At 37.1% G+C, this 15065-nt stretch overlaps 2 protein-coding genes across 3 annotated transcripts; one reads left to right on the top strand and one right to left on the bottom strand.

Moving 5' to 3' along the window:
- Nucleotides 1–4507: 4507 nt before the first annotated feature.
- Nucleotides 4508–9034, top strand: LOC147855639 (cullin-3A-like). 2 transcript variants are annotated; one of them, XM_087330188.1, is made up of 2 exons: nucleotides 4508–4703; nucleotides 6191–9034. In XM_087330188.1, exons 1-2 carry the CDS (start codon nucleotides 4543–4545, stop codon nucleotides 8232–8234), a joined length of 2205 nt encoding a protein of 734 aa, XP_087186314.1. In that variant the 5' UTR covers nucleotides 4508–4542; the 3' UTR covers nucleotides 8235–9034. The 2 variants fall into 2 exon arrangements, with proteins under 2 accessions (XP_087186314.1, XP_087186313.1); XM_087330187.1 differs by lacking the exon at nucleotides 4508–4703 and having other exon boundaries at nucleotides 6167–8242; nucleotides 8385–9034.
- Nucleotides 9035–11843: 2809 nt separating this feature from the next.
- LOC147855638 (putative glycosyltransferase At5g03795) lies at nucleotides 11844–13817 on the bottom strand. Its single transcript, XM_087330371.1, has 3 exons — nucleotides 13591–13817; nucleotides 12762–13110; nucleotides 11844–12640 (listed from the first exon to the last, which is right to left on the bottom strand). Exons 1-3 carry the CDS (start codon nucleotides 13674–13676, stop codon nucleotides 11957–11959), a joined length of 1119 nt encoding a protein of 372 aa, XP_087186497.1. The 5' UTR covers nucleotides 13677–13817; the 3' UTR covers nucleotides 11844–11956.
- Between the last annotated feature and the right edge of the window lie 1248 nt (nucleotides 13818–15065).

Below are 15065 nucleotides of genomic sequence, written 5' to 3'. Positions count from 1 at the left end.
TGTCATAGAATCATATTCTATGACACATAGCTAATGAGTTACATATTTCCCATGACTATGAGTCTTCACATTCCCCAAGAGAGAGAGTGGTTGTTGTAGTTAGTTAATGAAGAGAGAGGGTGACTCTATATAAAGCACCCTCCTCATACTTCATACTAAGTTGGTTGTCACTCCTTGTTATGCTACATTTTGTAAATCTTATTCTACTTGTGAAATATACACCTTCTTCTTGAGTATTCCTTTTTCTATCTATCTTGTGTTCTCTCATCTCTCCTCTAATTCCTCTCACACATACACATAACACACATCTCTTCCTTTACACAAGAATCATACCCGATTCTTTACAGCCATGATGCACCCTCAACAGGGCACCCTAGAATACATCTCGCACTCGTTCTTATCTCCACTCAATTCTATTGGCCTAAGATGCGTCTTGACATACATAACTATGTGACTAAATGTCATCAATGTAACTTAACAAAGTCGAGCGACTTAAACCTGTTCGACTTTTACATCCCTTAGAAATTCCCAACGATAAGTCGGAAAGTATATACATGGATTTTATCGTTAACCTTCCTCGCACCCAAAAAGCTCATGATGCCATATGGGTTGTAGTTGATAGACTAACTAAAATGGGCAGATTTATTGTTACTAAAATCATGGTAACAACTCCTGAATTGGCTTACCAATTCATTGATGAATTATTTCCTTTTTATGGGTTACCGATGGATATTGTGAGGGATCGAGATCCAAAGTTTACTAACGGCTTTTGGACGGACCTTTATAAGAAGTTAGAAACTACATTGAGCATGAGCTCCACAAATCATCCTCAATCTAATTGACGGGCAAAATGAACTATAAATCAAATTATTGAGGACATGCTTCAAGCATATGTTGCTACAAAGCCAACAAAATGGGAATGTTATCTCCCAAAATTGGAGTTTGCTTATAATAGCTCCAAACATACATTGACAGGATATAATCCTTTTATGTGTTAGGAATTTGTCCCTCCAATGGGAGAAGTCGACAGTCGAAGTCTAGGAAGAAGTTGGCAATCGAATCGACGGGCCGAATACAGGATGGTCGGTCGGATCGACCAGCGAGTCGACAGGGTCTTCGACTGGTTCTTGGAGGAGATAGAGAGCCAACTATGATAGTCGACTACATTGATGGTGCTCCAAGTGAAGGCAAGGCCGACAAGTTGCGCAGATTAATTACTATATACATTATATATAATAATAATAAGCTACATTTGTAAATAGCCCATACTCTGTATGAGTATAAATACACCTAGGGCAACCATTATGGTGATGATGCAAGTTAGAGCTTTTGTAGTTGAGTGCAAAAGAGAGAGTAATAAAGAGTAGGAAGAGATGCGAGAGTGTGGGTGTGAGAGAGGCAGAGTTTAGTGGAACTTGCCTAAACTCTAAGTGGGTATAATCTGTTTTACAGAGACTTGTAAATCTTCCCTTTGTATCTCTATTCATAGTAAAATTCTGTTGTCTCGTGGTTTTTTTCCCGTTTTAGGGTTTCCACATAAATATTGTGGACTGTGCATTCTCTGTTTTGTTTTTCTGTTTTCTATTTCCACGTTGTGTACTATTTCAGTCTATCTTTCTCATAGATCTAAGGTCCGAACTCATCATTATGTTGATGTATGGCTTTCAGCCACGAGCCTTGATTGATGTTAATATACATCATGATGAGTTGCGAAGTACGCAAAACTTTCTAAGGGATATTCAAGATATGTTGCATATTGCATGAGAAAATAGCTCAAGATAGAGCGTGTTTTTATGTCGACCATAATAAGCAACCTCGTGTATTCAACCCTAGACAAAAGGTATTTCTACGTGTACCTCACAATTCTAAGTCATTGTCTATGGGTAAGTGTTCTAAGTTAGCCCTAGAGTTGTGTAGACCATTTACAATCCTCAAATGCATTGATTCATCAGCTATCATCTAACTCTTCTTGATGGTGTCGAAATCCATCCAGTTTTTCATGTAAGTTGTTTAAAAGAACTTCTTGGTTTTGGCGACAATACAGTTACAATTGAAGCTCAAGTTACTTCTTAAGATTTAACTTCTAAACCACATGTACCATAGAAATTTCTCAATATTAAGACAAAACATTTGTTACGGACACACCAACCCTGGACTACGATAGAGCACGGATGACGAAGCTACGAACGATAAGTTACAAACGTGGAACTCGAAGTATGAGGCTAGAAACTATAGAAGTTGTGAGTGATGAGACTATGAACTTAGGAAGCTAGGATTAACTGGAAAGCATGAAGACAAATATGAAGATCAAGGAGACAATATGGCATGAAACGAGGAAAAACTAGATTAATATGTCAATGATTGGTGTTGAATCCCTTGAAAGGGACTAAGGAGGTTACAAGTATTTATATTGCGAGTTGAAGTACATGCATTAGAATATTTGGGTAAATATTCTAGAACCTTCTAGTTCTAGAACTTTCTAAAAACTCCTAGAACTTGAAATAGATAATCTAGGAATAATATACTAAGATATACATAACATGACCATGTATTTGGATGTATTGGTTAGAACATAACACTTGACTATATATAAGAGGTGAAGAGTTTGAATCTTGACATGACTACAGTCATGTCTGCGACAATATTGGCAGTCTAAAACAATATGAGAATTAAAAATGAAATGGATGGATAAATCTATAAAGGATGCTACATGGGAACGAGAAAACACCATTAAAACTAACTTCCCTAAATTTTCATTGCAAGAGTGCAATGTTTTAAAGAGGGGGGGGAGTATGTTACGGGCATGACCATAAATTATCCCATGGTAAGTTATACTGTAGTATGAATCTACACACGAGGATAAAGTGTGAAGGTTAATCGAGAGTGTAAAGAATGGGGGATTGCTTTTAATCCTAGGAATTGAGACAACCCTACGGGCCAAGTGTGAGTTTGCTTGGGGCCCTTAGGTCCGGCGATAAATATGAGGCCTAGTTACCCTCATTAGACACATCATTCGACTACCTTGAGACTCTGATCTTGTGGTGATTAAACACTTGTAGTGAGTGCGCAAGTACTCGGTATGACTTGATGCCAAGTTGGTGGTATGAGACGCCAATCGAGGCTCGACTCTGTCTCGATCCCTTCACTTAGGGGTGGTCGGGTGGATTGACACCCTTCTTTCTCTCTCTTTTCTTCTCTGTCTATATTACATTTACTTATTTCATGCTTACATTAAGATTAAGCTCTAACAACTTGACTTTCCATTGGAAGGAAAACATTGATAAGTTCCTCATAGTGCTTGAATTTTATGAGCTCTTTAATGGGACACCCATTCTTTGCCAACAAAGTGGATAACTAAATGCATTTTCATTTCATCAACCTCCATCCTGGTCATGGTGCACCCCTTAAGTGTTGGAATCACTTCTCAATGAGATCAATGTCCTCTGATACTTTTTTCCCCACAAAATGCTAGAATTTCCTTACAACACTCGCCATTACTACTAAAACTCAGCAGGCAGAGAGTTTATTGCTGCTTACCAACGTGTATAGAAAAGTCCTTTTGGGGTTGTTTGTGCTCCAAGCAAGTGCACGGTGTTGCCCGCCGTCTTGCACTCAAGCAAAGGGGCTGACGCATCTTTCGGGGGGCAAACTGGTGCCCTGACTATATATTATTATTACCTATTGTTTCAGTCGTTATTGCCCAAGAAGGGGTTGCTTGCGGCAACGGGTGAGAAGGGGATGGAAGGCAGGGGAGGGGGGCCTGCCAAAGGCGAGTTCCCGAATGGCCTAGCCAATGGCCTACAGACAACACACACACACACACACACACACAAATAAGGCTTGCTCATAGAGACAGACCAATGACCAATGGTAGTGACCACCACTCTTGCCTGGGCTTTCTTTCAGACCCCCATAGACTCAATAGAGACATAGCCAGAGACAGAGCCAGAGAGGAGAGAGAGAGAGAGAGAGAGAGAGAGAGAGAGAGAGAAGAGAGATGCAGAGCATCTCATTTAGAGAAGAAGAAGAAGAAGAAGAAGAAGAAGAAGAAGAGAAGAGAAGCAGAAATTTGTAATAGCCTTTTTCTTCTCTCTGTGTTTCGCCATCGCTGTCGCCCCCGTGACACAGCATATTCCAGTTTCTCTCTGCCTTTCTGTCTCTCTCTGTGCAGACAGAGAGATCTCAAGGTACCTTCCTCTCTCTCTCTCTCTCTCTCTCTCTCTCTCTCTCTCTGTGTCTAATACAATCTTCTCCTTCACACTAAATTCCTCCCTGCTTCCCGACGATTTCCGCCCCGCCCTTTCCTCCTCTACGATTTACTACGTTCTTTCTCTGTTTTTTTTTGGCACCATTTCTCTTTTCTTACGATTGTCTCTGCTCTTTTTTCCCTTACGATTTCCTTCTGCTTTTTCTTCGACTACGCTCCTTGTGTTGTTTCTCACAAACAAATACCCCTGGTTTTTTTCTTTGACGAGATTTAGTTGCTATATTTCCCTCCATATTTCAGGGTTTTGTGTCTAAGAAGAAGAAAGATCGAGAAGGATGAGTCTTCCAAAGAAGAAAAGCTTCAAGATCGAGCCATTTAAGCATAAGGTGGAGATTGATCCGAAGTACGCAGAGAGGACATGGAGGATACTTGAGGATGCTATCCATGAAATCTACAACCATAATGCGAGTGGGCTCAGTTTTGAAGAGCTGTACAGGCAAGTTCTTCCATTTTCCTGTGCATCCTTTTTGTCCAAAACAAAATTGCTTTTCTTTTTTGGCATTTCAAAAATACAATGGCTACCCATAGAGATATAGTTATCACTACCATCACCATCCATGTGCTTTTCAGTATATCATCATCATCCATTTGATGGTGAATATTATATCATTATCCATGTAATGGGTGTTGTATTATTGTAATCGGCAGTCTTGTGATCTTTCTGGGTCTTGGATCATATACCAAAGAAGGAAATTTAGATTATTATTGCTCAGAAATGCATATAATTTTATTCTTCTCTGAGTTATTGCATGTACTAGGGTTCTTTACTATGTTACTATTGTTTAGGATTGCTTATAACAGGGTTCCTCATTATGGTTCAGGGATGCATTTGGCATGGTTCATTCACATGGTGCATTTATGTATTGTGATTAAATCATCAATGGCCAACCATCCCATGAGTTTCATTGTCAATCATGTTATGATTGGATCAAATGCAAAAGTGAGGGAATGCTGCTATTATCATTGAGGAATACCTGTAACGTGACACATACTATGTTAAACATTGTTCTTCACTATCTTAATGCATATAATATTGTTCACTATGCAATTGTTCAGAATTGCATCTAACATAGTTCTTCACTATGCTATTGCATATACCAATGTTCTTCACCACATTATTTTTGCTCAAGATTGCGGGTTCACTATGCAATTGTTGTTCAGAATTGCATCTAACATAGTTCATCACTATGCTATTGCATATACCACTGTCTTCACCACATTGTTTTTGCTCAAGATTGCATATTGATAGAACATGGCTTTTCAAGATGTGTATAGGATGGTTTTTAATGTAATATTATCTTGTTACTTGTCCACTCATAGAGATGTGGCCATTTGCCATGTAAAGCAAGGTCAATCATTCCAGAGCATATGCTGAAGCTGGGAATTTATATCAGCATAGTTGAATGCTTATACCATGGTTTCTCACTATATTATTAGACATTACATGTGTTTTACTATATTATTGTATAAAATATGGTTCCTTCTCAATTGCTATTATTGTCCTGGACTGCATGTGACATAGTTCTGTGTAAATTTGCATATAATATTATGTCATTGCTGTTTAGCAATGCCTATATAATATGAGTGTTTTATTATGTGATTGTTGTTGAGGATTGCAACATGGTTCTTGATGAGGTTGTTGTTCAGTAATAAAATACAATTGTCCGACATTATGCTATTTTTATTGAGGAACATATATTATTGTTCTTTAGGAATGGTTACATCACGGCTCCTGTTTATGTTGCTGTTATTCAAGAATGGATATACCATAAATTCTTAATAAGTTCTTGGCCATGAATGCAGTTTACATGGTTCTTCACTGTAGTACTGTTTAGGAAGACGTATGACATATTTCCTCATTATGTTATAAACCGTTGATGAATGCATGTAACCTGGTTTTATTATTATGCTATTGTTCTTCAGGAATGCATATAACATGGTGCTTCATAAGTTTGGAGAGAAGCTCTATGCCGGTTTGGTGAATACTATGAGCCAACACCTTAAAGAAATGGCGAGATCCATCGAGTCTGCTCAGGGTGGGCTTTTTCTTGAGGAATTGAATCGGAATTGGCTGGAACATAACAAGGCTCTTCAGATGATAAGAGACATCTTGATGTATATGGACCGGACCTATGTAACAACTTGTCAGAAGACCCCAGTACATGAGCTTGGGTTGAATTTGTGGAGAGATAATGTGATAAGGTCTGCTAAGATCAAACCACGGCTTCTCGATACTCTTTTAGATCTCGTTCATCGAGAGAGAACAGGTGATGTTATCAATAGGGGACTTATGCGCAATGTTCTAAAGATGCTAATGGATCTCGGTTCTTATGTCTACCAAGAAGATTTTGAGAAACCATTCCTTGATGCTGCATCAGCTTTCTACAAGTTGGAATCCCAAGAGTACATAGAGTCATGCGATTGTGGCGATTACTTGAAGAAGGCTGAAAGAAGGCTGTATGAGGAAATAGAAAGAGTGTCACATTACCTTGATGCTAAGTCAGAGGTGAAAATTACCACTGTTGTGGAGAAGGAAATGATTGCAAATCACGTGGACCGACTAGTGGATATGGAAAATTCAGGACTTGTGTTCATGCTGAGTGATGATAGATATGAAGATCTTGGACGGATGTATAGTCTTTTCAAGCGTGTTTCTAATGGATTAGGTCTTGTAAGAGATGTAATGAATGACCATCTTCGAGAGACTGGTAGACAACTTGTGACGGATCCAGAGAGGCTCAAAGATCCAGTTGAGTTTGTCCAGCGTCTTTTGGATGAGAAAGATAAGTATGATAAAATTATCACAACTTCATTCAACAATGACAAAACTTTTCAGAATGCTCTGAACTCTTCATTTGAGTACTTCATCAATCTCAATCCTAGATCACCAGAATTTATATCCCTGTTTGTTGATGATAAGTTGAGGAAAGGATTGAAAGGTGTTAGTGAGGAAGATATTGAGAGCATATTGGACAAAGTTATGATGCTATTTAGGTACTTGCAAGAAAAGGATGTTTTTGAGAAATACTACAAACAACATCTTGCGAAACGCCTCTTACCAGGCAAAAGTGTCTCAGATGATGCTGAAAGAAGCTTGATAGTGAAGTTAAAGACGGAATGTGGATACCAATTTACTTCCAAATTGGAAGGCATGTTCACAGATATGAAAACTTCAAAAGATACTATGCAAGGTTTTAATGCTTTTATATCAGCCACTGAGAGTGGTGAAAATCCTGCTTTATCAGTGCAAGTTCTCACCACTGGTTCTTGGCCTACCCAAGGAGGAGCTAGTTGCAACTTGCCTGCAGAAATATTGACAATATGTGATAAATTCAAGACTTACTATCTTTCCACACACACTGGTAGAAGACTTACTTGGCAAACTAACATGGGCACAGCTGATCTAAAAGCAGTCTTTGGTAAAGGGCAAAAGCATGAACTGCATGTTTCAACGTACCAAATGTGTACCCTCATGCTATTTAATAATGAAGATAGCATGACTTACAAGGAGATTGAACAACAAACAAATATACCATCTCAAGATTTGAAAAGATGTCTTCAGTCTTTAGCATGCGTTAAAGGAAAAAATGTGCTTCGAAAGGAGCCAATGAGCAAAGACATAAGTGAAGATGACATGTTCATTTTCAATGACAAGTTTAGTAGTAAATTCTTCAAGGTGAAGATAGGAACCGTTGTGGCACAGAAGGAAAGTGAACCTGAGAAACAAGAGACGAGGCAAAAGGTTGAAGAAGATAGAAAACCTCAGATTGAGGCCGCCATTGTAAGGATCATGAAGTCTAGAAGAGTTCTTGATCACAACAACATTGTTAGTGAGGTTACAAAACAACTACAAGCTCGTTTTCTCCCAAACCCTGCTGTTATAAAGAAGCGAATTGAGTCACTGATTGAGCGCGAGTTTCTGGAGAGAGATAAGAGTGACAGGAAGCTTTATCGATACCTTGCCTAGTTTCAATGGTATTCAAAAACTCAAAACCTTCCAGATTCTTCATTTTATATGCCTTTCGAAAAAATATAAAAAGGAATCTCAATATCATTTACAATGGTGTGTTTTTGTTTTTTGAAAAGCAAGTCTGAAAAAATGAATTCGTGTCATCAGGGGGGAATAATACAGAGGCTTTTGCTGAGCTTGAGAAAAATTCTTACGCAATCACCAAGGACAGTTCGCAATCTAAGGTTGCAGAAGAAAATCATTGCCCGCCAAAAGGAGTGGAGTTTTTGGAGCACTAAAAGTATGTATAGCTTTGAGCTTGGGTTTGACTTTGAGCTTTGATCTGTAGATCGCTTTAAGCTCGAGTCACCTCATTTTCACTTTGTATGCAATGTGCACATAGATCATGGGTGGACTATGGTGCATTCATTTAAACTCCACTGTTGTGTATCGGCTTTCTCACTGGTGTATGTATTACAATGCAAGGATGTGGTATCATAATTTTCTCTTATGTTGAATCTAAGCATGTCGAAGTAACATGCTTGTATAGGTTCTGAAAGTTGTGAATCTAGTAGAGTTGGATCATTTCACTCATATATATGCCCTTAATGTCACGAAATGGATGAGTGAATGCTGGATATAACATCTTTATGTTGTCATGTCATTCTACACCATAATCTTATGACCAATCTTTCTGGAGATAGGAACATCATCCTATTAAGAGTTGGCTTGCGCTCTGAAGCCATAAATTGATCTTATTGGATATTTGGTTCATTTGCAATGTGAATTTAAAGCCCGACTAGGATTTATGTTTGTTAGTTATAAATGTGATCTTTTGTTGTATGCACATCTTATAAGTTTACTGATCCACATTGGTAAGTGAAGAGAAAAATATATGTTAGTGTACATCCACTTCAGCTATTTAGCCCTTAGTTGGGAGTGAAACATTTGGTTTTTGTTGATTGGACATTTGTTAGCAACAAATGACATAGTTGCTTTCTGTTAGGTTATTTGTCCTAATTGGATTTTTGATGCAGTTTTATTTCTAACCATAAAAAAACTATAGAGGTTGAGCAAGCGCAATGGAGGTGGTTGATTTATGAGAGAAAGTGAGGTTGATTGGTGAAGGAGTGATAGATGTTGAAATGCAGTACATCTCAGACAAGGTTTTTCATAAGAAAGAAGATCTCAATGGTATAATGAATTGTCTTGATAGCTAAAAGATAGGGTTCATAGTTATGTTGTGGAAGGAGCCACTCACAACCTCAAAACTGCATATAGGCTATGGTTTCTATGATCATTAAATGTCTTGTTGTGAAAGGAGCATATGAGGTATGCATGTAATGAAACGATGGGATTACAAGGTATGTTTAGGATGTAGCCATTCGGAACCTCATTTTCATTATTGTATGCTCTTGAAGATCATAAATATGCCCATTTTTCTTGTTGACAATGTTATGTTCTTTATTGAAGTCAAGAAGTGGAGAATCATGTTGTGAATTCTGTGATACTTTTGTAAACCACCATATCATGCTCCTTAACAGCTAATTAACAAAACGAGAAGCCATGCTTTATATTTCAGAATTGACATCTTCTTTGATGATGTGTTTCTTCATTTCTTTGAACTACACGATAAATGGAAAGATATGGTTACAAAGATTGGCATTTCCTCGGAGCCAACCACTTTGGCAGGGTTGCTGCCCATCAATATGTTTTGCTTGGTTGGATTATATTTAACAAAGTGAACTTAACACTCCCATGGTCAAGATGATGGTTCTTTCTAGATCACATGCAAACCTTTTGGGTTGCTCTTGGCATAAGGAGAAAAACTAGTTAACAGGGTCCTGAGATATTATTTTAGAAAATCCTCTTTCTTTGTTAAAGTTTGCTAATACCACTTTAGGGATGGTACATAACTATTTTCCAACATGGTTGTGAAGGGTAAGTGTTAGGAATGGGCTCATAAGAAAAAAGGACTTTCTTGAAACATTGAATGTAGTCATGGGCATCCCTTAACCTATAGATATTTGGGTGCCATCTTACTGATGATACAAGATTTGCCATGGTAGCAAGGCACTAGTTTGTTGTTGACCTTGTATCACTAAGCCACTAATGAGTGCATAGCTTGGCATAAAGTTGTTATAATGGGTCCTTGGGGTACAACTCCTAATGTGAGATGGGATTGGTTAGTATTTAGCGTGACCTAGATATTTGGCTAGCATGTGACTAATGATAGAAGACAAAATACTAGTTTGTTGCTGACTTAGTATCAGTATGGCAACTATTGAGTGCATATGCATAGTGTGGCATAAAATTGCTATGATGGGTCCTTAGGATTCAACTTAGTGTCTAATGGGACTGGTTTGTATTTAGCAAGAGGTCTTCTCCGTGTTGTTGAGAGCTTTCCTTTTCGAGTAGGTGAGGTGATGGTTCAATTGGTTTTGGAGTGGATAAAACAATGGTGTAGGAATATAATATTTTAGTTATCTTGAACTTTCACCATGGCATTTCTTCATGTTTGCCTCCTCTTTGAGACTACTTCTAATTGTGGCCTTACCCCACCAAAAGTCCCACTTTAAGCAAAAGATGTTAATTTTGAAGCAATCTCCATCACTTGGTTTTGGAGTGGATGGTTCAATTGGTTTTGGAGTGGATAAGACAATGTTGTCGGAATATAACATTTTAATTATCTTGAACTGTCACCATGGCATTTCCTCATGTTTGCCTCCTCTTTGATACTACTTCTAATTGTGGCCTTACCCCACCAAAAGTCCCACTTTAAGCAAAAGATGTTAATTGAAGCAATCTCCATCACTTGGTTTTGGAGTGGATAAGACAAGGGTGTAGGAATATAACATTTTAGTTATCTTGAACTTTCACCATGGCATTTCCTCGTGTTTGCCTCCTCTTCGAGACTACTTCTAATTGTGGCCTTACGCCACCAAAAGTCCCACTTTAAGCAAAAAATGTTAATCGAAGCAATCTCCATCACTTACCTGATCACATACAAAATGTTGTTCGCATAACTTTGTACCACAACGGAAGTAGAGAACTAGGACTTAAGCTCATGAGCTTCTCAACAAGTAGATATAGTTCCATTAGCTCATCAAGTTAGTGAACAATTGACTAGAAATCTCTTTAAGGTTCTAAAAGAAGAAGGATATGCACATTTAATATAGTTGATGGTAGACGGGTCTACTATCTATATAACGAACACCCAAGAAACTTTATAGGTAGATTTTGACCAAAAGAGAAACACATGGTTTTGCATGACAAAGAAACAAGAAGGAAGTTGTTGCCCTAGTTCCAATATTCAAGATATCATATATTGAGATAGAAGAGATAAAAAAATATCAACAATCTGAATTTTTATTTCACAAAAGAAGACAACTCATTAACACTAATATTTGCATGTGTGAAAGATCAACCAAGTTATAGTATCTTCATTTGATTGGTTATGAGATCTAACTTGATATTGGAAAGAAGGATATTAATATCTTTTTTATGTTATCATATGGCACTCTCATTCTCTTTATAAGTAATGTTTAATTTGGCTAACAATATTTACCATTACAAAACTTCTCAATATCATCAAGCGTGACTTGAACAACATTTAGCACCAATTTGTACCATTATGCATGTGACATCATCATATAATGATATATTTTTATGTACAAAAATGTAGTTCATATTTAAGCTAAGAAGATTAAATTTGGTCCTCCTTTTGCACATGCAATAAACTACTTGTATAGTTCATAATTGAGGCGAATATTCAACCTACGAAGCCACACCGAATGCAAAATCATGTGGAAAAGGTCATATCTCATGGGTGGCTTATTAAAGAAGAAATGTCTCTTCACTTCCCTTATCCTACCTTGCAATTCTTCACATTTCACCATAGGGACATCTAATAGTATTTCCTTAAGCCTTGGTATATCTTTCTCCTTCACTTGAATTGAGAAAGCCTCCCAATCCAACACATCACTAAATGGCAAAACAAAGCCATCCGCAATTATAACCGGAATGCAATCGTAGTAAATCGCCTCAATAATCCTTGGGCTATTCACTTCAAACCCCCCAGGGCAAAGACAAAACCTAGTTTTCTTCATAAATCCCTCGTATGATTCATTTACATTGGCATGTGTCAACCTGTGGAAAACCTTCATGTCACTATCTTTTCCTTCCCAGTGTTTGAAGAGTGTAGGTCTAACTGGACCATGTTCTTGGCCGGCAAAGAAAGCTAAATATGTTCTCTCTTTCATTGGAAATCCTCCCAAATGTTTTGGTATATATCCTCCAACCATGTTGATCTCAGGAAGGCTAGCGTCTTTATGTGGTATGAAACCCTCAGAACTATTTGCATTGCATAGCACCCGGATTGCATGCCTCTCAAGGTGTGGATGTGCTCTCGAGACATGTGGACCCTAATCAAGATGACAATGATTAGTAATAACAAGACATTATATGTAAAGCAAACTAAGTTACGACAACATACACAATGTAGTTGTGACCAATATCGATGTTGTGGCAAAAAAGTATACTAACCCAATCATGGCATGATAGCATGAAATGGTCAGCACCTTCACTTCTATTCCAAAATGGATACTTGCCACCAATAACCTCAACATAGTCTTTCACAAAATGTATCAAAGGGCTCATATCCAATGATCCTGGCTTGTAGAGATAGCTAACCATTTTCGAAACACTAAATGGAAAGAAAAACATGTGGGCTTTATATGGATCCGTCGTAACAAATGGGTTGCTCCCTTTAAGCGCATGTATGAAGCGGCCCTCGGTTGAATATATGTCTTTGCATGGCCCATCGTGCACAAGGGGTTGTTTTCCTTCCCGGTACACAAAGATCTTGAATCTCTTCTCCATTTGAGTGTAGCTCCTATGGAAGGATCACAAAAGCAAGGCAAACAAACCGATGCCAAAACATTTAATATGATAAGCCGAGGGTATAAGTAAGAGAAGGTTGGTTAGTGATTGAGAGTCCTTTGGAAAACATTGTTTTTTGGGGGATAGAGGCACATGAAAGAGTGCTCATTACTTTGTATGCATGTGTATGTATGAATGTATGTATGTATGTATGTATGTATGTATGTATGTATGTATGTACATATGTATGTATGTATGTATGTATGTATGTATGTATGTATGTATGTATGTATGTATGTATGTATGTATGTATGTATGTATGTACATATGTATGTATGTATGTATGTATGTATGTATGTACATATGTATGTATGTATGTATGTATGTATGTATGTATGTATGTATGTATGTATGTATGTATGTATGTATGTATGTATGTATGTATGTATGTATGTATGTATGTATGTATGTATGTGAATGGGAAGATCCTTACTCATGAAACAGGGGAGCATTCTTGTAAATGGGACCCTGAGGATAGAAATGATGAGGATCATGCCCATGTGAGTGTGTTGTGTTCATCAGTTTCTGTTCTTCTTCATGTAATGTCCTGCTACTAATGCTGTCATTAATCTTCTTGTTAGACTTCTCCTTCTTCTTGTTGATGGCTTGCAGAGCTACCCTTGCACTCCTTAAACCCTCCTCCAACCTTCTCAGACTCCTCAGCTGCAATCCAAGCCATCCATAGATTTCATATCAAACTCAAAATTAGATGACCATTCAAGAATAAAAGCATTTTGATGGTTGAATGAAAAGAGACACCAACAAGAATGGTGTGCACACCATATGTTTACCTCCTGAGGTATGGAGTAGCTCATATTTGAAATATTAGTATTTGTTTCCCAAACCCTAATTACAGTAGGGGGGATTGTATGGATGGATCCATTCATTTTAGGTTGAATGTCAGTAGTATTAGGCTGAAGAAGATTGATACTGGAATTGTTGTAACTATACCAAGCTGGGATTAATGCTGGCAGGATTTTGTGCCAGCCATAGACTTCTTCATGCTGAGATTGGAACAAGAAGATGATAAGTAGCAGGAAGCCACAGTTAATAGAAATGATCAGAGGCTTAACACAATGATGTTGTTGAGACATGGCACTGGCTTCTTCTTCTTCTTCTTCTTTTTTCCCTTTTGTTGCTCTGTTTTCTTTTAGTTTGGCCTTAGATGTTTTCTATATTACTCTCTCTCTCTCTCCCTTCACAATCCAAAATGAAGCAATGGATTTCTTTAACTAATGATCAGCAACTACAAAATAACACTAAGATTAATGCAAAGATTTAAGATAATTACTCTACACATAACAGTAAGATTAACTCTGAAGATTACATAACTAAAAATTACCTATTGAAATTGCTTGTCATTTCAAGAGAATCTATTAATATATACACACACACACAATACATACATACATACATATATATATAATATTTGGAGAAGAAGATGTATAGTTATTTTGGTCATTGAAAAGCCAGAAAAGAATTAATTAATTATTTATTTATTTTAAAAAACACCAGCATTCTATAAGATATGAAATAAATAAATACATAAAAATAATGCAAAATCAAACCAATAGAACCAAAATTTTGCGTAATTCATGACATAAATAAATAAACCAAATTATTGTATTGAGAAAATAGTCTATATGTATATATATTTATAGGTATGAAGTTGTTGAGATTTAAATTTGTTTCATTTCTTTTCCTTTTCTCAGTTTCAAAAACAGAAAAAATAGATATAATTTCTCAGTTTCCATTTTGTTTTTGGATAATACATTTTAATTGGATTAGAAATAAATAAATACATAAATAAAGATTCGATCTTGAATTCAGTTAAAAACTTTAGGTTTTTAGTTTTTAGTTTTTAAAAGAAAAAAGGGGGAATTTGTAATTAATTCTATTTTGTTTTAC

This window comes from Azolla caroliniana, unplaced genomic scaffold, assembly GCF_043228905.1.
Source record: "Azolla caroliniana isolate FFs.n. ecotype wild unplaced genomic scaffold, voAzoCaro1.0.p SCAF_14, whole genome shotgun sequence".
Lineage (NCBI taxonomy): Eukaryota > Viridiplantae > Streptophyta > Polypodiopsida > Salviniales > Salviniaceae > Azolla > Azolla caroliniana.
The sequence above is the reverse complement of the archived record's forward strand: the minus strand, read 5'-3'. Positions and strand labels throughout refer to the sequence as shown.

What these genes read in the sequence shown, in the direction of transcription:
- LOC147855638 (XM_087330371.1), bottom strand. Translation starts at nt 13,676, where the DNA reads ATGAACACAACACACTCACATGGGCATGATCCTCATCATTTCTATCCT. An exon ending in AATGCTCCCCTGTTTCATGA is followed by an intron (nt 13,111 to 13,590) that starts GTAAGGATCTTC and finishes ATCCTTCCATAG; the next exon opens with GAGCTACACTCAAATGGAGA. An exon ending in TGCTATCATGCCATGATTGG is followed by an intron (nt 12,641 to 12,761) that starts GTTAGTATACTT and finishes CATCTTGATTAG; the next exon opens with GGTCCACATGTCTCGAGAGC.
- LOC147855639 (XM_087330188.1), top strand. Translation starts at nt 4,543, where the DNA reads ATGAGTCTTCCAAAGAAGAAAAGCTTCAAGATCGAGCCATTTAAGCAT. An exon ending in AGTTTTGAAGAGCTGTACAG is followed by an intron (nt 4,704 to 6,190) that starts GCAAGTTCTTCC and finishes ATTGTTCTTCAG; the next exon opens with GAATGCATATAACATGGTGC.